Source organism: Colobus angolensis, unplaced genomic scaffold (genome assembly GCF_000951035.1).
Source record: "Colobus angolensis palliatus isolate OR3802 unplaced genomic scaffold, Cang.pa_1.0 Scaffold373, whole genome shotgun sequence".
NCBI classification, from domain to species: domain Eukaryota; kingdom Metazoa; phylum Chordata; class Mammalia; order Primates; family Cercopithecidae; genus Colobus; species Colobus angolensis.
In genome coordinates this window covers 2,259,199-2,285,211 of record NW_012117077.1, presented here as the reverse complement: position 1 = coordinate 2,285,211, position 26,013 = coordinate 2,259,199, and the positions used below count along the sequence as shown (strand labels likewise).

At 36.2% G+C, this 26,013-nt stretch overlaps 1 protein-coding gene across 1 annotated transcript in view; it reads right to left on the bottom strand.

Annotated features, from left to right (window-relative positions):
• Positions 1 to 26,013, bottom strand: part of GBE1 (glucan (1,4-alpha-), branching enzyme 1) — a 273,306-nt gene that overhangs the window by 27,082 nt on the left and 220,211 nt on the right. The window contains exons 13-14 of the mRNA XM_011953833.1: positions 17,028 to 17,212; positions 15,306 to 15,436 (exon numbers count right to left, since the gene is read on the bottom strand). Coding sequence (XP_011809223.1) covers positions 15,306 to 15,436; positions 17,028 to 17,212 — 316 coding nt within the window. The remainder of the gene's footprint in view (positions 1 to 15,305; positions 15,437 to 17,027; positions 17,213 to 26,013) is intronic.

Genomic DNA, 26,013 nt, shown 5'->3' with positions numbered 1-26,013 from the left:
TATAATAAAAAAAAAAAAAGAAAAAAAAAAAGAAAATCTTCTGGAAAGGATTCACCATTCTAGATGCCATTACGGACATTTGTGATTCATGGGAGGAGGTTAAAATATCAACACAATAGGAGTTTGGAAGAAGTGAATTCCAACTCTCATAGATGACTTTGAGGAATTCAGGACCTCAGTGGAAGAACTAACGGCGATGCAGTGGAAATAGCAAGATCACTAGAATTAGAAGTGAAACCTAAAGATGTGACTGAAAATTGCTGCAGTCTCATGATAAAACTTTAATGGATGAGGAATTGTTTCTTACAGATGAACAAAGAATATGGTTTCTTGAGATGGAATCTATTATTGGTGAAGGTGCTAGAGATGGCAACAAATTATTTGGAATATGATATAAACGTAGGTAACCTTTATCAAGTGGTGGGTTTGAGAGCATTCACTCTAATTTTGAAAGAGTTCTACTGTGGGTAAAATGTTACCAAACAGCATCACATGTTACAGAGAAATCTTTCATAAAAGGAAGAGGCAATCCATGTGACAAACTTCATTATCGTCTTAGCCACCACAACCTTTAGAAACCCCACGCTGATCAGTCAGGAGCCATTAACATCAAGGTAAGAGCCTCCACTAGCAAAAAGATACGACTTATAGAAGACTTAGACGATCATTAGCATCCTTTAGCAATACAGTATTTGTAAATTATGGCATGTACATTTTTTAGACATAATATCACACACTTATTAGACTACAGTATAGTATAAACACAACTTTTATATGTATTGTGAACCAAAAAATTTGTGTGACTTGCTTTATTGCAATATTTGTTTTACTGCAGTGGTCTAGAGCCAAGCCTACACTATCTCCAAGGTATGCCTGTAGATTACCTCCTTCCATGTTTGCAGTCTAGGAAAAGAAATGGTTAGCTAATGTGGTAATGACTGTAAAGTGCTTTCAGAGAGCCTAACATATAAGTTTATAAGAGATGGTAGATCTTATTATGAACATCTGCTCAGCAAGCACATCATAGTATAATATACTAATTGTGAATTCTATAAAATTATGGTGTATTTTATTGATAATACCTTATCAATTTTTATATGATTTAATTAAATTACTGTTTTAAGGGAGAAGAAAATCATTTTAGTACTATTTGTGTTTTAATGACATAATTTTAAACTTTCAGGAGTTATTTCACCACTAGGTAGCTACATACTCCATTTATCCATCCATCCTTCCACCTGTCAGTCCGTCTATCAGTTCATCAACCCTCTATACATCCTCCTATCAGAGATTTAGCTCTCTGTTTACAGGTGCCTAGTGTATTCCAAGTAAACAGATCATTGTTGATATATGGGTAATTCTCTGTCTTATCATTCATCTTGAAGTCTACAAACACATAACAGTATCTCCTTTTTTAAAGCTGGTGAAAATGATCACCTTGGGCACAAATGTTCCCCCCACCAACCCCAATGAAGGATACTATTACTAGGTGATTACGCACTATCTTTAAAGGTTATAATAACATTTCTGATTTATTTTTCCTCCAGAAGGGCAAGAAATAGAAGACAGAATTTTGACTGGGCTATTGTTAGATGGTTTCTGAAGTGAAGAGACCATCATTGCACAACTGAGCCATGAAACAAAAAAAACAGAAATGCTGTTAAATATTGGACAGCACTGTGATGGCTATTCAAAACAGGATCCTGAACCCCCTTCAAGAAAAAAATCCCAAAACTAAATACATTTGTGTGCAGTAAGGGCTTACTCATTATTCATTACTGCCTATAATCTTATGAATATATATTAAGGCAATCTAAAAGTGTTATAGCGTTGCAATATTTTAATCATGCAAAATATTTTTCTTACTTGGTGATTCATCCCTAACTCCTGGGTAGAGAAATGAAGCTAAATCATAGGCTTTTTATGACCAAGGGAGGGGAGGGTACTGGTCTGTCATTATCATTAAATCATAGGGACTGTTAGACAGTGTTTAGCAATGAAAAAAATGATCAAAAGAACCTCTATGTTTAAAAGTATTAGTCATTTCAAAACTAAAGAAAGTGAACCTAAGCAATGAGCATACATTCATTGTGAAGCTATTTTTAAAAAGGAGGACCTATGTTAAATTTAAAATCGTTAGTAGGATCATCTATCTCAGCTCTCATAAAGCTCATCATCAATAAATTGCAGCATAACATAAAGGAAAAAGAAACATGCTTGTATCTGGTGAAAGTCACTGTGTCAAACTTCTGGAGAAAACCTTGAATTTGCTTTTTACCAAAGTATCTACAACCTGCAAAACTAGAAAGTTGAGATGCTCTATTTAGTCAGACCAGAAATTAACCTTTACATATATAATCTGGATAGAATATGGTAGTTAGCTAATCCTAAATTAAGTCCTTTGTTTTTATTTGTTGCATAAAGCATAGATTCTCATAAACATAGAGTGTTACATCACCACACTTCAAAGCCTTCTGTAAACCAAGCAACTCACAGCAACATCTCTGCCTTCAGCAATCACACTCCAGTAAGTCATCCAAGTGACCTTATTTGCTTATTAGAAACTCTGTGTACAGGTTGCAAATGTCGGGAGTATGAATTTACATTTTAAAAAGTACATCTTGCAGTGGCTTAATGAAAATATTTCAGCAATCTCAGGTCAAATTCAACTATTTATACCTCTGCTCCCTTGGGTTTAAAGATTTTGTCCTAGATTCACATATTCTTCACAAGCCATACTTCATGACCACTCCTCTTAGCATGTCAACATTGTAACAGTTTGAAATGCCATTTGGAAAGGGGGCTGTTACTACACTACCATTTCTACTCCCACCTCAATAGTATGCCGATAAATAACTTAAACATTTGATTCTTGTGTTGTTTATGGTCTCAGAAAGATATTTATCTGATATACCAACACAAATACCTTATACATAAGCTGGGAGGTTTTAAATTTATATTGTATATCATGTATTAACTTAAACTCTGAAAAGAGAACTATGATACCTTCATATTCTACTCTAGAATACAGAAAAAAAATCACAATAATTGACCTTCATATGTATGTTTTGCTTTAAAATTATTTTTCTTCTTGTGGAAGATGGCAAAAAAAAGATCATTAAGAAGAATTTCTGGGGACGAATTTGTCAGGGGTTATGGCAGGGCAGTGAGAAAAGTGAGTTGATTAGAAAGAAAACTGCCTGGGCCATAAGTCTGTATGTAATTTTCTCCTTCTACCTATATTCCCGGAAGTATTTTCAAAATTATTTTGAACATTAGAGAAATAAATCATCAATAATACCACCATTGCTCCCACCCCCAACCACATGTACATACTCTGGGAACAGAAAGAGGCACCAGCGTGTAACAGAAAGAACATGGGCTGTGGAATTCACTGCTTAACCTTTACCTGCCATGGGCTGGAGGAAAGCCTTCAGTTAATTAAAGGCCTCAGTCTCTACAACCTGCCTTATAGTGTGGTCCGAAATACAGTCATAGGTTGTTTTATGCACTTCACTTTATTGTGCTTTTCAGATATTGTGTTTTTCTTCAAATTGAAAGTTTGTGGAAATCCTGGTTGAGCAACTCTGTCGATGCTGTTTTTCCAACAGCATATGCTCACTTCATGTCTCTGCATCACATTTCGGTAATTATCACAATGTTTCAAACTTTTTCATTATTACTATACCATATTAAAATGAATACTTTATAAAAATGATTAGCAAATAGAAGGCCCACAAAAGAGGGGTCCTAATACTCACATTCTCCCCACATCATTTAAAAAGTGGTATAATCATTTGTATTATCCAAATGGATTTGAAAGAGCACTCTGGCCTTGGGAACATAGTTTTCTTTCTGATTTAATGACAACTTGATAATGTTCTAGGTGAAGAAATGCCACTAAAGAAATATAATAATGATTCTGACGATATAAAAGGCACTATGTTCCTTTCTTTACAGCTAAACAATGTGAAAACTTAAGTGAATATAACACATCAGGAAAATGTATTTTCTCTTTCTAAGCATGAAATATGAAACCTGCTTATTTATTAAGTACATTTAGGTCTCAGCATTACTCACATTTCTATCTATTGTATTAAAGAATGTTGGTCATTATTACACTGAAAATTAGCAGCTAAAAAGACAAATGTGAGAGTATATAGGTAAAAGGTTGTTGCTGTTTTTTGTTTTTGATTTTTTCCTAGAGTATGGCTGTAGATTCTATTGCAGAAACAGTAAGATGTCATTTGGCAGTCACCATAAAGGCCACATTCAAAGCCTTATTGATACAAATCTGTCTTGCCTCTCACTTTTCCAAATGTATCCTCTTATTTTGAAGAGATAGTTAAAAGCATCATTAAAGTGTTTCTTCTACCTTGCCTGGCATTACCTCCAAAACGGCTCCCCTTCCAACAGTTTTTGGGATGGCAGTCACCATCTATTCTCCACAGATTTGAGTGAAAGTTGATGTCTTGCTAGTTGACATACAAGATCTACAGATTCAAAAAAATGGAACTGCTCAAAAATTCAGACATCTTACCTATAGCAGAACTATATTTCCTAGTAACAGAGGAAGTTTAAGTGGCTTCTTTAGAAAAGTTAAATTTGTTCTGGCACCACATCCTGCTTCCCAGGGAATTAAAAATTTGATTTGTCACTGTAGACTCTTCACAGTAAAAATCTGTATTCAATTTACTTTCTCAGTAGTTAGAAATACCAATGGCATAGAATATTTTGCTAAAGACAGAAAATATACCATTGAAATCCTAATTTTTAATACTTTGTATATCTGAATTCATTCTATAATAGTGAGCTACACTGTAGGTTAATAGTAGAAGAATAAAGTCAGAAAGATAAAGGGCCAAAAACAAATGAGACAAAAAAAAATGCAAGAGAGAAGAAAAAGAGACCTTAAAGCTAAGCCTGGAACAACAAAAAGTTAAAAGGAGAGATCCATTTGCCGGCGATGGGAGATGCTACAATCCTAACAGATGAATGACAGAGAAGTGTCCTGTAATACTCTTATCTTTTCTAATATGTTAGAGGGTCAAAGTTAACGTTGTACTTTTTCATGTTTAATGTTAAATTTAGGGTTTTAGGTTGAAATTATTAACTGAATAAAGAAAAAGGAAGATATGACATAATACTAGGATACAAAAGAAAAACTCAAGATTTTTATTTGGATACAAGTACAATGGGAAAGGAAAATGTGATGGCTGCCAGGAAAGCTGATGTAACTTTAATGATATGAATAAGAGAGTAGCATCAAGATAAAGAAAGGTAATGGGGCCCTGTATGTCATACTTGCCAGACCGTATCTAGAATACTCTGCTGTTAGTGTAGGAGGACTGTGAACAATGCTGGGTGCATTTTGATAAGGGGGATGCAATGGTAAGACGTCTGGAAAGTATCATGAGAATTTATGTAAGAAACTAGTGGTATCTGGTCTGGAAGAGGAAAAACCAGGGAGAGGTGGTAATCTAATCTTTACAGCTAAACAATGTGAAAACTTAAGTGAATATCACACATCAGGAAAATGTATTTTTGAATCAGCCTTTCTGATTTGAATAGCTGGCACATAGAACAGGTGTTAGCCCCAGAGTACAGAATTAATGCATTGATTTTAAAATAACATTTTTAACTATTAAAAAATAATACTGTTTATCTTGTGAAATAGTGATATTCCTGGCACTGCAAAGTATTCGAATAACAGGTGATTATTTGTAAGAAATTTCTAGATGGGACTTCTGCACTGAACTGGGAGGGTGGAGCAGAGTCCCTCACAAAAGGAAGATGTTGTGATTTCAATCTCAGAGTTATGGCTGGGGTTATTAAAATATACTTAATTAGAAGGTGTGTTGTAAATTACGTTGGAAATGCGCTTCTGCTCCCTTCCTGCTCCCCAAAACTTAAAATATATAAAGTAAACAACATGATACAATTCTCCCATCACCTATATAGACCATTACATCTTCAATACTTTGTGAGTATTCAAAGAGAATTATTAAAATGGAAATGTTCTCAGAGAAAGCAACAACATATGTGAATTTACTACTTGTTAACAGAAAGACATGGAAGAGATGGGTGGTAAGAATAAGGTCCAAGTGGGCACAAATCTGTAGCAGGCAAAATGTAGGAAACAGGTCAACAAGGTTTCTTCATGTTTCTCTTGGAGACCAAATAGATGACTGAGGATCCAACTATAATTTCTATAAAGACATGGCTCAGTTTCCCAGTGTCTGTATCATTACAACGTATAACAAGTACAGCTTCCAAAAGAGGTGACTAATGTAAAAACATTCAGTATTTATTTATTAAAGCAGAAAATTTTCGTGTTAACAAGTACCTATAGACGTTTAAGCAGATAACTAAATTTCAAAAAGACCGAATTTGTGTCAAGATTTTCAAAACCGAACCAGGCTTTCAAATATTAGTGTAATTCTGTGTCAGTATATATAAACTAACATTTGGAGGTCTTACTGATTTATAGGGGTCACACTAATACCCTATACTATATAATATAAATATAATACATATATTACTATGTACGCTTTCATAATATTCATTACTTGTTAAAGTTAATATATTAATATATTTTAGAGAGATCCTTACAGCTTGCCCCAAGATTTTTCTCCCAAATATCATCATGGAAAACTCTATACATTTCCATTTGTTGACAATGATGAAGTAATTTTTTAATTAAAATTTAAAATGTTTATGGGTATATAGTAGGCATATATATTTATGGGGTGCCTGAGATATTTTGATACAGGCATACAATATGTAATAATCACATCAGGGTAAATAGAGCATCCATCATCTCAAGCATTTATCCTTTTTTGTGTTACAAACATTCCTATTCCACTTTTAGTTGTTTTAAAATGTAGAATAAATTACTGTTGACTGTAGTCACCTTGTTGTGCTATCAAATATTAGGTCTTATTCATTCTGTCAAACTATGCTTTTGCAGCCATTAGCATTCCATTTCCCTCTCACTAGCCCACTACACTTCTCAGCCTCTGGTAACCATCCTTCTACTCTCTTATCTCCATGAGATCAACTGTTTTAATTTTTAGCTTCCATAAATGAGTGAAAACATGCAAAGTTAGTCTTTCTATGCCTGCTTTATTTCACTAAACATAACGACCTCCAGTTCCATCCATGTTGTTGCAAATAACAGGATCTCATTTCTTTTATGGCCGAATAGTATTCCGTTGTGTAAATGTACCATATTTTCTTTATTCATTGGTGTATTGATGGACACTTAGGCTGATTCCAAATCTTGGCTAGAGTGAACAGTGCTACAATCAAAGGGGAGTGCAAACATCTGCTCCATATACTGATTACTTTTGGGTATATACCTAGCAGAGGGATTGCTGGATCATACGGCAGTTATATTTTTAGTTTTTCTGAGTAATCTCCATACTGTTCTCCATACTGGCTGTACTAATTGACGACCCCACCAACAGTGTATACGGGTTCTACTTTCTCCACATCCTCACCAGGATCGTTATTGTCTGCCTTTTGGAAAAAAGTTATTTTAACTGGGGTGAGAAGATTTCTCATTGTAGGTTTCATTTGCATTTCTTTCGTGATCAGTAATGCTGAGCACCTTTCCATACACCTGTTTGCAATTTGTATGTCTTCTTTTGAGAGATATATATTCAGATCTTCTGCCCGTTTTTAAATAAGATTATTAAATGTTTTCCTATAGTTTGAGCTCCTTATATATTCTGGTTATTAATCCTTTGCCAGATGGATAGTTTGCAAATATTTTTTCCCATAATGTGGATCGTCTCTTCCCTTTGTTTCCTTTTTGTGCAGAAACTTTTTAACTTGCTGTCATCTCATTTGTACATTTTTGCTTTGATTGCCTATGCTTAGTTTAGGCATAAACTATGTCTAAGATTTCAGCCTTTAATCAATTTTGATTTTTTTTTGTATATGATGAAAGATAGAGGTCTAGTTTCATTCTTCTGCACATGGATATCCAATTTTCCCAGCACCATCTATTGAAGAAACTGTCCTTTCCCCATTGTATGTTCTTGGTACCTTTGTTGAAAATGAGTTCACTATAGATATATGGATTTATTTCTGGGTTTTATATTCTGTCCTACTGGTATTTGTGCCTGTTTTTATGGCATTACCATGCTGTTTTGGTCACTATAGCTCTGTAGTATAATTTGAAGTCAGGTAATGTGATCGCTCCAGTTCTTTTCTTTTTGTGCAACATAACTTTTGCTATTCTGGGTCTTTTATGTTCAAGTAAAATCCAGGATTGTTTTTCCATTTATTTGATGAATATCATTGGCATTTTGATAGGGATTTGTAATTTCTTTCTTGACCTAGCCATGGATTGGTATGGTCATTGGTATATGGCCATTCAGGAGCATATTGTTTTATGTGCATGTGTTTGCATAATTTCTACAATTATTCTTGCTATTCATTTCTGCTTTTATTCCATTTTGGTCAGAGAAGATGCCTGATATTATTTCATCTTCTTTGAATATTTTAGGACTTGCTTTGTGGCCTAACATATGGTCTATTCTTAAGAATATTCCATGAGCTGCAGACAACATGCCTTTTACAGCCGTTGGATGAAATGTATCAGGTCCATTTGGTCTATAGTGGAGACTACATCTCATGTTTCTTTGTCGATTTTCTGTCTGAAAGATTTGTCCAAAGGTGAAAGTAGGGTATTGAAGTCTCCAGTTATTATTGTATTGGGGTCTATATCTCTCTTTAGCTCTAATAATATTTGCTTTTTATATATGGATGCTCCGGTGTGGGGTGCACATATAATTGTTATATTCTCTCATTGAATTGACCCTTTGTCATTATATAATGACCTTATTGGTCTCTTTTTATAGGTTTTGTCTCAAAATCTATATAATCTGATGTCAATGCAGCTACTCCTGCTGTTTTATGCTTCTCATTTGCACAGAATGTCTTTATCCATCCCTTTATTTATTAGTCTATGAGTGCTTTTATGGGTGAAGTATGTTTATTGTAGGCAGCAGATATTTAGGTCTTGTATTTTTATCCATTAAGCTACTCTATGTTTTTGGTTGAAGAGTTCAGTCCATTTACATTTAATGTTATTACTGATAAGGATTTATTGCTGCCATTTTGTTATTTGTTTTCAGGTTTTTTTTTTTTTTTTTTTGGCTTCCTTCTTGTCTTTCTTGTTGTGAAACTGATTGCTGATATGTTTTAATTTCTTGCTTTTTACTTTATTTTTTTGTCTATCTGTGGAAGGCTTTTTGATTTGTGATTCTCATGAGGCTTGCAAGTAACATCATATAACCCACTATTTTAAATTGATGACAAGTTAATTCTGATTACAAAAACAAACAAAGAGAAAAACTGATACAAACTCTACCCTTTAACTTCTCCCGCCAGTATTTTAACTTTTTGTTTGTATTTATATCTTATTATAATGTCTATGTCTTAAAAAGCTGTTGTAGTTAGTTCATGCAACACAATTGAAGCCTTATCATATTCCATATTTGTCTGCGTACTTATTATAACCAGTGAGTTTTGTGCCTTAAGGTGATTTCTTATTGCTCATTAATATTCTTTTCTTTAAGATTGAAGTACTCCCTTTAGCATTTCTTGTAGGTCAGTTTTAGTGTTAACAAAATCTCTCAGCTTTTGTTTGTCTGGGCAAGTCTTAATTTCTCCTTCATATTTGGAGGATATTTTTGCTGGATATAACATTCTAGGATAAAAGTTTTTTTTCCTTCAGCACTTTAAGTATGCCATGACACTCTCTCCTGGCCTGTAAAGTTTCCACTGATAAGTATGCTGCTAGATGTATTGGAGCTCCTTTATATGTTATTTGTTTATTTTCTCTTGCTGCTTTTAGGATCCCTTCTTCATCCTTGACCTTTGGGAAATTGATTTTTAAATGTCTTGAGGTAGTATTATTTGGGTAAAATCTGCATTGTGTTCTATAACCTTCTTGTTATTGATTATCTTCTTGTATTGATATCTTTCTCTGGGCTTGGAAAGTTCTCCATTACTATGTCTTTGAATAAACTTCTAACTGAATCAATCTCTCTCTCTCTCTCTTTCTCTCCATCTGCTTTAAAGCCAATCACTTTTAGATTTGCTTTTTTGAGGCTATTTTCTAGATCCTGTAGGCATGCTTCATTCTTTTTTGTTTTTTGTCTTTTCTATGCATTTTCAAATACCTTGTCTTCAAGCTCCCTAATTTTTCTGCTTGATCAATTCTGCTGTTGAGAAACTCTGATGCATTCTTCAGTTTGTCAACTGACTTTGTCAGCCCCAGAATTTCTGCTTGATTTTTTTAAAAGTATTTCAATCTCTTTGTTAAATTTATCTGATGGAATTCTGAATTCCTTCTCTGTTACATTGCATTTCATCAAGATGCCTCAAAACTGTTATTTCTTTTTTTTTTTTGTCAGAAAGGTCACCTATCTCTGTCACTCCAGGATTGGTTACTGGTGATTTATTTACTTTGTTTAGTGAGGTCATGATTTTCTGGAAGGTAGTGATGCTTGTGGATGTTTGCCAGTGTCTGGGCATTGAATAATTAGGTATTCATTGTAGCCTTCACAGCTCAGGCTTGTTTATATTGGTCCTTGGGAAGGTTTCCTAAGTATTTGAAGATTTGGGTGTTGTGATCTAAGTCTTCAGTCATTGCGGTGGTATCTATATTAAGGGGCTCCACTCTTGTTGACTCATAGAGGTACTACCTTGATGGTCTTAGTTAAGATCTGAGATAATTCACCAGATTATCAGGCAGAATCTCTTGTTCTCTTCCCTTACTTTCTCCCAAACAAAGGTCATCTCTCACTCCATCCTGGAGCTGCCTGGAATTGGAGGAAGGGGTGAAACAAGCAAGTTCATTGTCAACACCACTGGGACTGTGCTGGGTCCCACTTGAAGCCAGCACAGCACTAGGCCTCACCCGAAGTCTCCGGTGACTATTGCCTGGGTACCAGTGATGTTTATTCAAAGGCCAAGGGTTCTTTAGTCAGCAAGTGGTGGGAGAGAGCATCCTGCCAGGCCTGGGTCTTTCCCTTTAGGGCAGTGTGTTCCCGTCTGGCCCAGGGTAGGTCTAGGAATGCCATGCTGGAGCTGTGGCCTGGCACTAGGAACTTTAGAAACCCACTTCATGCCATATTTTACTGTGGCTGAGGTGGCACCCACATTGCAAGCAATGTCCTTTTCACTCTTCTCTTTCCTTTTCTCAAGCAGAAGGAGGCTCTCTCTCCATGGCCACCATCACCCCAAGGCCATGGCAACCACAGCCTGGCTACTGCTGATGTTTATTCAAAGTCCAAGGGCTCCTTAGTCAGCAGTTGGTGAATTGTGCCAGACCTAGGTCTCTCCTTTCAGGGCAGTGGGTTCCCTTCTGGCTCACGGAAGGTTGAGAAATGCCATCTGGGAGTTAAGGCCTAAAACTGGAGGCTTTAGGAGTCTGCTTGGTGCTTTATTTTACTGTGGCAGAGCTGATCCCCAAGTTGTAAGATAAAGTCCTTTTCACTCTTCCCTCTCCTTTCCTCAGGCAGAAGGAGTCTCTTCTCATGGCCAGCATGCGTATCTGGGAATGTGCTGGGTTACAACTGAAGCCAGCACGGTTCTGGGTCTCACCAAAGGCCTGCAGCAATTGCTACTTGGCTACTTTACCTCGGTCATTAGGTAAAGAATTCTGCCAGGGCTGTGTCCTTCCCTTCAGGGAAGCAAGTTCCCTTAAGGCATAGGGTGGGTCTAGAAATGTCCTCTGAGAGCTGGGGCCTGAAATAGGGGCTTTAGGTCTCTGCTTGCTGTTTTATTTTACTGTGGCTGAGCTGGTATCCAAGTTATAAGAAAAAGTCCTCTTCACTCTTTCCTCTCCTTTCTTGTGTACCCGATGTCCACTGGCTCTAAGTCCAGTACGACACCAGGACCTGCTCAGGAACTGCAGTCCTTGTGGCCTAGACTTTCAGATTTATCTGGAACCCCAGGGTTCTTTAGCGTGCAGTGCTGGGTCTAGCTGGAACTTAGGTTCCGAATGCTGGGACAGACAATACCCCTCTGGCTAGGGCTGGGTTAAAGGCTCTCTTTGTGGGTGTTCGCTGAATTCTGCCCATGTTGCCTTCTGCTGTGACAGGGCAGCAATGAGTTCCAATGCAAAGTCCCACAATCACTGTGCTTTCCTTCCCCCAAGCAAACAGATTCTCTCTTTCCATGTCCCACGTGGTGCTGCCAAGGCGTGGGAGAGGGTTGGTATAGGGAATTCAAGACTGTCCTTCTTACCCTCTTCCATGCCTCTTTGCTTGAAATAATGTTAAAATGAGGTGCTGTGATTGCTAACTTGATTTCTGGTTCTTATGAAGGTACTTTCTTACGTGGACAGTTGTTTCATTTGGTGTTCCTGAAGGGAGGACAACCGTTGGAGAGTTCTATTCAACCATCCTGCTCAAATTTATATTTTCTATTCCCCCAACTGGTTACCTCTCCTGGCTTTGCTATCCTCAGGAATAATACCACCAGCATTCTTTCTATTGTTCAAAGCGAAACCTTACATTTTCCCTTCTTTACTCCATGTTCAAACAGATCCTGAGTTCCTTTACTACAAGGGCTTCATAAACTTTTTCTATTCTGTTGCCATTATTTTAGTTCATGCCCTAATTATCTTTTAGGTGTACTGCAGTTTCTCATAATTAATATCTGTACTTCCAATCTCTTTCCTCATGAAAGCTCCCTTACACACTGGTACATGAGAACTTTTACTAAAGCCTACATTTTTATCAAGTAGCTCCCTAGTCAAAAACCTGCAGCAACTCACTATAAAATCATAGAAAAAAGACTAATTAATATGGCATTAAAATCTTCTATTATGTGATCTCCATCTATGTTTTCAGCTTTATCTCTTAATACTTCTTTCTATAGTCATCATTCTCCAATTAATCCATTGTACTGTCCATTATCTAAGAATAGTCTATGATTTCTAATAGCTGAAATGGCTTTCTTCATTTTTTCCTGCTATAATCTTGTCCATTTCCCAAATCTAGGCTTAAAAGTCTTTGTCTTAATCTCAGTATCTCTCCTCTCCTCCCCTGTCATTTATTTTTTCATTTTTCTTGTCCTTTGTTCTCCCATGGAACATTCTTGCTCCTTGTTCCTTTTCCATTTATTGCATTAAGACTTACATCACAGTTTGGGTTTCATACATCTCTTTCCCTCCACTTAAGGGTCAAGGACAGTGCTGCAAAGATATAATAAAGGTTGCGGTAGATACCAGGTATTCTGTAAATGTACTTTGGTTTGATTATATTACACTACCAAGCATAGAAGGGTTTAGTCTAGGAGCACTACTTTAGCACTCTGGAGGTGAGAAGGATCACATACAAATTGCCACACGTCTAGTATTTGTTTGGATATTTTCACGGAAACGAAGAGGACATTTGTTTCCCCGAATAGTACTGTACTCTTTAGTGTAGATAACCCACATTGGTTATCTACCACATTGATTTATTTGTAGGCAAAAAGAGACAGACAACACAGTACATTCTGTAGGTTAACTGGGGCACATTTGTGCTATCTGTCACAACTACAGCCTCCTCTCCTAGATGCTCTGATGTTATGTGGAGCTGGGTGGGAAGAAAGTAGGGAACCATCTCTCTCTGCCCTCAATGTCATGAGCAGCACAAGGTGGTGACAGATGCTGCAGGCTACTTACTAAAAAGCACTGGCTCTTTTCTTCTTACTGTCAGAGTAAAATTCTGTCTGGGTGTGTCCACTTTACCAAGGGATGTCTTCCTGAGGCTCGGGGGTAATTCCTGATTAAGCCACTCATGGTAATAATCATTTTTCTTCCTAGAAAATTTTTCTGGGAGATGTAAGACCCAACTCTGGTCAATAAAATATGGAAGAAATTTTGCTAAAGGAGTAACTTCACTGTTGAAGAGATACACAAAAAAATCTGTCTGCATTTTGTTGTGTCTGAAGGTGGGTGACACTTGGAGTCATGGCTCTTATCTAATGATTATTAACAGGGGCCACCGTTTGGACATTGCTGGCACCCTGAGAATTGAAAGCAAAAAGAATGAACTGGGGAACCTGATACTGTCACAGTGCTGGGGAAACTAGACTAGGATTTTTGTTAAGTGACAAATACATTTTCCTTATTATTTGAGCCAGCTGAGTGGGAGGGTTTCTTTATTGTAGCTGGAGACACGCTGACACATAGGACTTCAATGTGGGCATCAGGCCCCGTGCTCAGGTGGCAGATGCTAATCACTGTTAGGGCTTCAGGGCACAAGCACATTATTTCTACTGCCTGCTGGAAAAATTGGGCTGATTTGTTGCTAGGTCCTGAATCTGTCATTTTTTTCATGGATCTAGTAATATGTCTTTAAAATATACTGTACATTTCCTTTGTAATAATTATCAAACTTACAATGACTAATGTTTATCTCCTTTACTAGTTTAAAAGCTCTATGAGGGCAGTGACTGTATCTGCTAGGAGAATTCCTGTATTTACAGTAATTAGCTCAGAGTCATCACAGAGGTGTTCAATAAATAGGTATTCAGTAAGTATCTGTAAAATGCATGAAAGAAAGAGTAAATGAATACACAGAGAACATGAAAAACATTCTCCCTGGTTATTTCTATTGCTCACACCTCCTCTGCCTTGCCTTCTTACCAATTCAGGCCTACAAATGTATGCCATGTCTTGAATTTTAGGGGAAGAAACAGAAAAAGGAAGGAAGCTATCATTACAACAACTGTTTGCTCTCTCCGCGCCTCTCCCACTGAGTGGAGTAAAGGAAACAAGTCTCAGAGGTAACTTACAAAATATTTTCATAGAGTAAAACTATGGTCGTCTCCCATATTCCTTACTGGATCTAAACAGCATTTAAGAAATGTTATTTAAGAAATGTTCAGTTACACTTTTTAAAGCCTGGTCCCCTAAGTCCAGAGCCTCTGCTATTGTCTCAGGAGACTTACATTTACTGTATTCTGTGTTGGTGGATGTGGGGACCTGGACAGCAGGGCTCCGTATTGAAACCTTCAAGACAGAAAGATCCACAGCTCTTTCCTTTGATGTGAACCACGTCTGCACTAACCTCTCTGTTTAATGCTAAAAGGAAGCTTAGGAATAATTCAGTATAACTGAGCTGAGCAAAGATTTATCCATCCACTGTTTCAAGTTCCTCATTTTTCAGATGAGGAAAATCAATGTTTCTGTCATCAAGATCAACCTTAGTCTTTTTTTTTTTTTTTTTGTCCTATAATATAATAAAGAAGTGAATGTGGACAGTTACATTCACTTGTAACAGAAAGGATATTTCCCTGGCACTGCTGTTCCAACTCGGTAGTCAGTGTAGCTCTTGCTTGGATGGAAGTTGAAAATGAAAAGAAGACCTGCTCTTTCAAAAGCAATGATCTTATTGCCTTCATGTTTTTCACTCACATAGGCCTGCAAGAATTAACACACATGTTACATTTAAATAATATCTAGATGCTGCTACAGGTACTTTATTTTTCGTCTTTCTCAATAGTCTGGTTATTAAACCCAAAATGAGTATTTCAGAACACTATATTTTTTTGAACATGTTACAATTTTGCTATACCTAACTGTGAACCAAGAACAGTCTCAAAAATTGCTTAGTGGCGTATACAAAGCTCACCAGCCACTTGCCGACCTCACAGCTCAAATAGAGAACTAGTATTGTGGCTCAGGTTTTAAGTAAAACCATGGTACCTATACATACTACAAAGTGTTTGTATATATTAGATCTACTTATAAGTGAATTTTCTTTAAGACTTTTAGTCTCCACCTTAATGCGGTTAGGTAAATAAAATTACTTTTCAAAATTCAATGTAACATTGTTATTTTAACGTAGTTTCTGAAATTATAGCTCTCTTAAACATTTTCCATGTTTACCCAACTTTGTCAGATTCAATGGCAACCTAAAGTCAATTACAGTACTTTTTTTCTTAATAAAAAGATAAGGTCTGAAAAGAAATTATATCTGTAAACTCTCTTCTTTTATTCATCATCATGTATTTTCAGTTGGCTGTGAAAAGCCTTTGCTTTTCCAACACCATCCTTACTCAGCCTGAGCTCTGAGAGGACTTATTGCTGTGCATATCATCATCAGCAGCACTCTTGGTAATTTAGAAATGTGAACTAAAGCTCTAGAGTAAACGGGGTGCTTTTTGGTATTCAACATTGTTCCTACTGAAAAGGAGCATCATTTTGCTCTCTCTTCTGGAAACAGCATTACTAAGAAACGTGATTAGGGCATTCATGTCATGGAGCAAATCTTACTGAATATATAAATACCTTTGCTCAGCCATTAAAAAAAAAAAAAGAATTATAGACACCAAAGTAAAAACACATCAACAGTAATTTCAAACAGCCCCAGTATAAAGTAAATGGATTATAACAAAGACATATTACATGTTAATTTTTGCCAGGAAAAAAGAAGCCTGTATAAAATTTTCACTTGTTAATTACATTTTCTAAAATTTGTTGAAAACTGAGACGTTAATTCCAGAGGACAGACAGTCTCATGAAAAATACAAAACAGTATGCAGGTATAATGGCATCTATTGAAATTACAAGTTAGAGACCAGTAAAGAAGAGAAAAAAACAGGAACAAAGAAATCTACATGTTGTCAAAGTAGTTTCTTTATGACAGCATAATTATTTACATAAAAAAGTGGTCAAAACAATTAAGATGTTTCCACAGCAATTTCCAAAATGGGTTTCCTGCAGAACTTGTATTGTTTATTTTAACCAATAAAAAGACAAATTACTAAATTTAAATAGTAACAACAAACAAACCAGGACACTAAGCGGGCCATTATGTTTAAGATTTTCATTATCAATTGGAGAGACTTCAGTGGCATGTTTTGACAACCTGAAGTATGTTACAGGACACTACACACTGAATAATCAAATGCTGTTTAAAAGACCTGCATATGGATTTAAATCGGTTGCCATTCTAAGCATGTTCATCATTGGTGACTAAAACACAGCATTCAGAGTAAAGAGAGCTTACCTGTGGAGCTGAAAGCCAACCACATCTTTCTTCCAATCTATTCATATCCCTGTCAAAATTATTTAGGAACTTGTAGCGAAGAAGGTCATCATCAGTTAAATGAAACTGCCGTCTGGCATAATGGTAACTCTCATTATTTCCTTTTCTTGGGAAGTCTAACCATTCAGGATGCCCAAATTCATTACCTGCATAAAAACACAAATGTAAATGTCACCTTGTAATATTAGAATTTCTTACTAATAATAAATCAATAATTATATATGTTTTTAATGTTTTTGAAATTCAGTTTAGGCTGTCATTTACTAGACCTGTGCCCTGCGAATGATGTACAAGTGTAGCTCAAAAATAGCATGGTCTAGCACAGAAAGAACCACATTTGGACTCAGAAGCCTGGGCTCCAGCTTCAGTTTGGCTGCTCATTACTTGTGGCACATCTTGGTTTCCTCAAGCGCAAACTGAAGATAATTATTGATGCCATACTTATTTCATTTCTGAAATAATCTCTGAGATTTCAGAGTAATTTCTGAAATCTCTATTTCTATAACCTCTGAAATCTTTACAACGCTTGACAATTGCCAAAGGCTTTGTATGTAGGTTATTTTTTGATCCCCAAAGGAACTCTCTATTATATTCATTTCACAGATGAGAAATCCAAAGCTCTGGCCAGTTAAAAGACTCACCCAACTTCACACAGTGGGAAAACAACCATTAAAATTGAGTTCCTCTCATTAAAATCCAGTTTTTCCTATCACATCACATTGGGCAAATACCTTGTAAACTTCAGCTGCTAAGGAAACTCAAGCCATTACTTTTATTATTAATTTTCCATATTTCTTTTTCAGATCTGTTTGTTACTACTACTAGATATGTACCTTTCATTTCAAGTGTGCCCGCATGCTTACGCTTATTCTTCTGTGTGTATAGCTGAGACCCCTGGCTGGGGATCTATATAATATTATCTCTCACTATAATGATCAGAACCAGAAACCCAATAAACTTAAAAAATAAAATAAAACAGTAACAAATACGTAGTTTCCATTCTGAGAAGCAATTTTAGATATTAGTCATCTAACCAATTGGTTCTTATTGCTGCCCTCAAGTTCCATTTCTACTTTAAGCCTTCTTTTCTTTCCCTAAAAATTAAATGCTACTTTCCAAAATTTTCTTTCATGTGCTACAATTAATTATTGCTGTGATTTTCTAATTAGTGCTACAAATTTCTAATTAATGCTGCAAATTTCTAATTAATGCTATAAATTTCTCCAATGAGTTAGAAAGTATCATAGCCAATACAAATATGTCCTACTTCAAATAAACTGCATATTAATATTATAATAAATAAAAACTAATAAGCTAGGATGCAATTCAAAGTAATTTACTGCAGAGGTGCTTTAAATAGTGAAGTTTGCTAAGAAATTCTGCAACTTACATTTAACTTTTCAGGACCACATTCGTCCAAACAAATATATCATCCAAATAAATAGGTGTATAGCAGTTTCTTAAAAATTAAAGGGTCTACAAACATTTTGCTTAATTCAAATTTCAGTCTCAATGATATTTCTTATGATGTTGTCCACAGCATGTCATAGAGAGAGCCGACTTTATGAGGCTATATTTACTTCTGGATGCTTTAAATTGACACGAGGAATGTCCCTCTGCTGTATTTAAAGGTCCTGCCTCAGTCTAAAGTCTGATTCACACCAACCCAAGGTATACCCATGGCACAGCTTACTCCTTCAACCATGAAACTAGCAAAAGAATGTACCTCCGGAATTGCAACTGGAGCCATCTTTACTGACAATGAAGGGACTTCCAGTCTGGGAACAAGTATATGTCCACATGCCAATCCAACGACTAGTGGGATTTTAACTAGTCGGTGATTTACGAGAGACTAGAAATGCCATGAGGTAGCGATAGTAGGTTAGCCTACAAACTGGATCCAGGCTTCCTACAGGAAAAATACTTTTTGGGGGGACAGCCATGGATCTCTGGGTTGATCCCAGTATTAATAAGCAATTCCTTTAGCCCTCTTCCACGGAGACTGTTACATCACTGTCATCATGATGACAGTAGAAGCAGCAGCACAATAAGCAATTCCTTTAGCCCTCTTTCATGGAGACTGCTACACCATTGTCTTCAGGATTATAGAAGCAGCAGCACATGCTTAATTTCTGTTTAATATGTGCCAGGCACCATTGTAAGCATTGCACATGAATTAACCCTATCTTCGACAATTGTCTAAGGTAGGTAATATTATTATTTCAATTTTACAGATAAGGAAACGGAGGCACAAAGATGTTACACAGTAATTCAGGAGTTGGGCCTTGTGAACCAGACAGTCTGGTTTCAGCCCCTGACTCTTAATTACTACTATAGCATGTTGTGTCCCAGTAAATTCTATGGAAATCCAGGGCCAAGAATGACCAACTTCTCATACCTGGACAGAGATTCCAAATCAGTGGAATGACATGCACAAATGTATCAGAGTGAGAAAGTGAGATGTAGTGAAAAGTTTAGTTTAGCCACAAAATAAGACTTGCGGTAAGGAGATAAAGCAGGACCATTAGGATGAACCGTATACATTTCGTACCTTATATTGCAGACATTAGGGAATCAAAGGCTATTTTAAAGTAGGGACATGAGAATTTCAAATGTGTTTATTATTAAAATATTTCTGGTACCATGTGGAAAAAAGACTGGATACCAAGGAAAGTTGAATGGCAGGAAAACCAGTATGGAATCCAGTGTAAAACAGATGATGAAATTCTGTGGAAATAGAGAAAAGAATGATCGATTCAAATGGCATTTCTGAGATGGAAATAACAAGATTTGATGACTGACTGAATAGAGACAGTGAGGAAAAGGAAAGTCGGAATGCAGTTTTGAAGTTTTGAGTTCAGGGGGCTGAGTAGTGACAGCGTTAACTACACTAGAGGAAAACGGTGACAGAAAGTTTGGGGTAAGAAGATAATGAGTTCAATTTTAGGCCTGCTAAATTTAAGACGTGAAGGATACATCAGCATCTGTAGATTTAGAACAATGATAAAAATAAGGTACTGAAACTCGAGAGAGAATTGTAGGTGGGGAGAGAGAGTAATTTATAAAGCCTCAATAAACAAAGATAATGAGAGCCACCAGAGAAAAAAGGCCAGGCCAGCACACCAAGGAACTGAAGGCAGAGAGAAGCCATGTTAGGGAAGACTGAGAGCAATGGTTAGCAGGGTAAAGGGGACATTAGAAGAAAACACAGAAGGCTAAGAAGAGTCCCAAGGAGGGTGGTCAGTAGCCTTAAATGCTACCAAAAAATAAAATCATAAATAAGAACTTGCTACATGATCTCCCCTCTGATGCAGAAATAAGCTGGTGTAAAGCTATGCTTTTCAATCTATATTACATTCCAGAATCACCAAGGAAGGCTGTTAAAAATGTTCACCCCCTACCGCCAATGATATGGATACATTAATTCTGGAGTGATTACTAGGCTGGAATCTATATTTTATCAACTTTTCCATAATATTCTGAAAGTAGTCAGTTATACAACATGATGCCCATGAATGCAGATTCCCACGTCAGCAAGACTTGGGTTTAAATCACAGCTATGCCACTTATGAGTGATGTGAATATAGGCAATTTAATCTCTCCAGTGCTCAGTTTCCTGCTCAGTTTCCTCATCTATAAAATCATCATTCTGAGGAGAGAATCAGCTGGCCATACAGGTAACAAGGATGAACCAAAGAGTAGCTAGCTTTTTGGCTCTGCTTCATATAGGTTTTCACGGGATGGCCTTATTCCTTTCTTTAAAGTGCTGAAGTTCTGCACAGATGCATTTATTCATATTTTAATAATACAAACACATATCCCAAAGTCAATTATTAATGGGCTTTGAATCATCTACTGTTTTAGATTTTAAATGACAGAATTGAAAATAAAAATAACATTGTTACAAGATACCCAGACTGATAGGGTAAATCAGATAACTATGTTAGGAATCCCATATCCACTCTCATGGAAGCTAGAACACTCCTGGCACCTGCTGGCCTCCCCAACTCCTATTTCTTCCTAGCCTGCTTGAAAATGTGACCTGAGGTCACGCTGTTGCTGCTTGCTATCTTTACCAACTGCCTTGGGCAGATTAATGAGGTGAAAACAACAAATTCATTTTCACTGTATAGTTTCGCTTGCTCTTAGTATCTTGCCTTGGTAGTGGAGTTTTCAATAGTAAAGAAATGAATGGTGAGTTTGACTAAAACTATCAGAGAAGGGTATTAACTCATCCCACAATCTGATTAAAAGCTAAGTAACTGCTCCCCAAGGAAAAGCACATACACACACACACACACACACACACACACCCCACGATACAGCCTCAGAGGGTCCATGGACTCCATAAAAATGTGAAATTACATTGTTATGTATTTCTAACATTCCAGTGTGAAAAATTCACATGCTTATAATCTACAGCATAAATAATGGTGATGGGCTGCAAGTTGCCCCCTCCCCCCCGCCCAAATTCATATGTTGAAATACTAACTCCTAATGTGATGGCATTTAGTTGATGGGGCTTTGGGAGGTGATTAGGTCAGGAGGGTTGAGGCCTCATGAACAGGATTAATGTTATTATAAAAGAGGCCCCAGAGAGCTCCCTTGTTTCTTCTGCTATGGAGGATACAGTGAGAAGACAGCCATCTGTGAACCAGGAAGTAGGGCATCAGCGGACATCAAATCTGCCAGTGCCGCGATCTAGGACTTCCCAGCCTCCAGACTATGAGAAATAGTTTCTGTTGTTTAAGCCACCCAGGCTATGGTGGTTTATTACAGTAGGATGAACAGACTAAGATAATAAGGACTGAAGAGTAGCAAAATTACAATTAAATAGATAAGGCATGTAAATTATTTAGAAGCATATAAGATACATGGTATGTGCTCAATAAATATTGACTTCTATTGTAATGTTTTGTCTTTCTTTTATTTATTAATTTATTAAGTAATCAACACATAGAAATATTATTAAAAATCACAATTACACACACAGATGTTACAAAATAATCTGCTTTTCTCTTGGTAACATTGTACTTATTTTTGTCTATATCCACATCTGTATATTTATATCTATATCTATAGTGATAACTATACATACATTCATACCTATCTACCATCTACCGACAGCTTGTTTTTGAACAAAGATAGACTCATATTATATATTATTTTGAAATTTAAAATGAGCATTTCACAATCAATAAGTAAGCATCTCCATGATAGTATTCCCTTGTGGACCATGTAATGCAATTTTATTTAACTAATCACCTTAAGTTAGTAATTTTGACTTTTGTAATATTTCCGTGTTATAAAAAATCACCAGTCTTTTAAATGTATCTTTGTACACCTGTCTGATATTTCCCTAACAGAAACTGAATAAATATTGTATCTGCTCAAAGGCAAACAGCAGATATTCTAGGATCAAACATTTCCCAAGTTTTGAACATTACTCATGATTTGAAGATACAGGCACAAATTAGCAGATTGCTCCTGAAAATAATTTTCAACACACAAATTATATTCCTTAATGTATATGTTTAGGATTCTACTTTAAAAGTATTTTTCATCATTTATATTTAATGTTTCATTTTAGTGCCCTCTAAGATATATCAATTTAGAATATTCATGTATCATTTCAATACCATATAATGGTATTGAAAAATTAGTAAGCATTAAGAAAAAAATTCATCTGGGGACTACTAGAGACAGGAGAGTGAAAGCAGGGAGGGCTGAAAAACTACTTATTGGGTACTATGTTCACTTCCTGGGTGATGGACATTCATATCCCAAACCTCAGTGTCATGCAATACATCCACATAACATGTACCCCCTGCATCTACAATAAAAGCTGAAATTATTTTTAAAAAGTAACTAATTTTTTTTTTTTTTTTTTTTTTTGAGACAGAGTCTCGCTCTGTCGCCCAGGCTGGAGTGCAGTGGACCATCTCGGCTCACTGCAAGCTCCGCCTCCTGGGTTCCCGCCATTCTCCTGCCTCAGCCTCCCGAGTAGCTGGGACTACAGGCACCGCCACCTCGCCTGGCTAATTTTTTTTTTGTATTTTTAGTAGAGATGGGGTTTCACTGTGTTGGCCAGGATGGTCTCGATCTCCTGACCTCGTGATCCGCTCGCCTCATCCTCCCAAAGTGCTGGGATTACAGGCCTGAGCCACAGCGCCCGGCCAAAAGTAACTAATTTTTAAATGGAGAAATTTAATTACATGAGGTTAATTTAAGTACTTGGAAAAATCTGAGAACAAGAAAAAAAGCACACAAAATATTTGGTAATGTAACTCAATTTAAGACATTGTTTATATTTTAACTTTTACTTCATTTATCTTTTTCAAGCATAAATTCACTACTTTAAAGAGCATCTCAAGAAGCATATTCATATAATATGTAATATGAAATTAAATTTCTAAGTTAGAAAATAGAGCTTTAATTAAAAAAATTCAAAATAGGGTTGATTCTATTTTATTAGAAAATCATTTATTAATTTCTATTAGACATTTAGGTTTTCTGAAAATGTTCCTTCAGAGAGGCCTCTTTTTAAACTGAAAAATATAGAAAGTTACATATAACAAAGAGAGACAGAAAAATTGTATCAGTGATTGTAGACAAAACATTCTACAGGGTGGCTCTGAGTGTTTTCTCTGTTGTAAACGAGCTGACAAGGGGCAAATTAAGTTTAATGCAGACAAACGCAACATTAAATTTCATATTTGGTTCAAAACCATAAACACAAGCATAAAATAAATGGAAGCAAATCACAGAAAGACTTTGAAAGTGACCTTGGGATAACAGTGAACCATTCTTAAGTCTGGAGAGAGAAAACTGGAAAATGTCTGCTAGTATCCTACACTAGCTCACAGCTCACAAACCTAATGAAGAAAAATACTATCATTAAAACAAGTTAAGAATGTTCTTCTCAGCTATGGTCTACAAATTACTTAGGATACATGGCAGTAATTGAGACAGTACAGTGAAATACGGTGACCCAAATGAGCCTATAAATAAGGGCTAGTGTGTATAAAAATGGATCAGAAATCTAAATTTATTCAGTTGATGGCAAATAATGTAATTGATGTAGTTTAGTATAGATAACCTGACAGAATGCAAACAATATGATCTGAATCTGCATTTGAATTTAAGCTATATATTCCTAAACTATATATGAATATGATAGGTATACATATGCACATAATATTTTTACATGTTCCTCAATGAATGCAACAGGTGTTCACAACTTGGGTTTCATGTATTTCTACTGATTTTCTAACATTTTATTCAAAATGTTGTATGTATGTTCACATGCATTTTTCAGAGGAGAGAAATGTGTTCTTTGGATTCTCCAGGCATCCAAAGATTAAATGCATTTGTGAAAGAACCATTCACTATATTAGAATGTCAGCAACTAGAAGAATGGGTCACAAGTAAGGGCTTTTAAGCAAAATAAAAAAGAAAAGTAGAAAGCTAAATTAAAGGAAGCATTTTTAAAACCTTTGGCTGGTTTATTCAACAGATAAGAGGCTCAGAAAAGTCACATTTAAACTAACTGTAGCGCACAGAGGCAATGACTGTGACACTTAAGAACAATAGTTCTGAGTCCAAAATACGCATTACAAGTAATCTGGCACTAACCATCAAAGCATGATCGTTCTGCTCGTTAAATTATGATTATGATCAGCAGTGTAATACATAGAATGTTCCTCAATTCAAAATGAAGGGAGGATAATAATTTTTTGAGCCATCACTTGGGACCTTTTCTAAGAGAATTCAGAATTCATGACATGATTCATTGCACTCAATATAGTAACAGAACTGGGTGCTTCTAGAAATGAGAAGTCTGAAAACTTCGGTTAAACCTTAAAACAAAATCAGGGAAGCAGGGGACTAATATTGCTATAGTTAATGGTTCTAAAAAAGTCTACCAAGTTCCTTCTCTCTAGTTCCATTTCTTCTTTACACAGCCCCATTCATATCCAGTTAACTGTGAAAAACCTCTAAGTGCAAAATTCCTATTGGGACTCCTTCTCCTGTAATTAATTTTTTTGCTATTTGATGTAAAGGTCCAAACTATAAATTGACAAGAAGCCAGCTGGTACAGTGATGAAATTCAAGGCAATATAACTAATGAAAAAGCCCCAGCTCTGTTGGCTGAACATTTTGATTAGCAGGTTTGTGTATTTTGTTTCTCTAAACTGTAATGCATACTAATTTTACCTAGGAATTAATTAAAGTCTATCAAAGCCTCCATGCTGTGGATGTTACATAATTTGTTATTGTTCCCAAGTTTACATGTATATAAAAATAATGTGTAGTCCTAATGAGAATATAAAAATGTTAGCTCCTACTCCTCTTTACTGTACTAAAGACTAACTTTTAAAAGAAAATATCTATATTAAAATGACATTCTTTGGCTTTTCTCTGGTATTGCAGTGAGTACTTAACTCACCAAAGTGTGAGGCACAGCACAAAGCAATTTTTTAAACCAGGGCCTGTGATTTTTCTTTTTTAAAAAAATAAACTTGCAGTCACCGCCCCTGCTCCCTTTGATACTAATCAGTATGGTTGTGGGAAGGGGCCACATCTAATGTTCCTCTGTCATTCTCCACAGCAAGCTCCAGTGCACTGTACTTGCAACAGAGTCTCCTTAAATATTTGTTAAGGTTTGATATTTTCCTCTATAATTGTTAAATGTCCAACGTAATTTCTCTGGAGGCACAGAAGCAAAATATAGTGATCAGATCCAGAAGATGAGAGAAAGGATGACATGCTAGATGAGGCCAACAAAACAGAACTCACTGCTCAAGAGAACAAGATTTATCACTACAGTCTATCACAGCCTCCCTTTTGCCTCCAGACTGTGAATGGTATGTAATTCTTTGTTACTATCAAGCATGTGTGTGTGTGTGTGTGTGTGTGTGCATGCCAGTTGTATAGCACCAGTCCA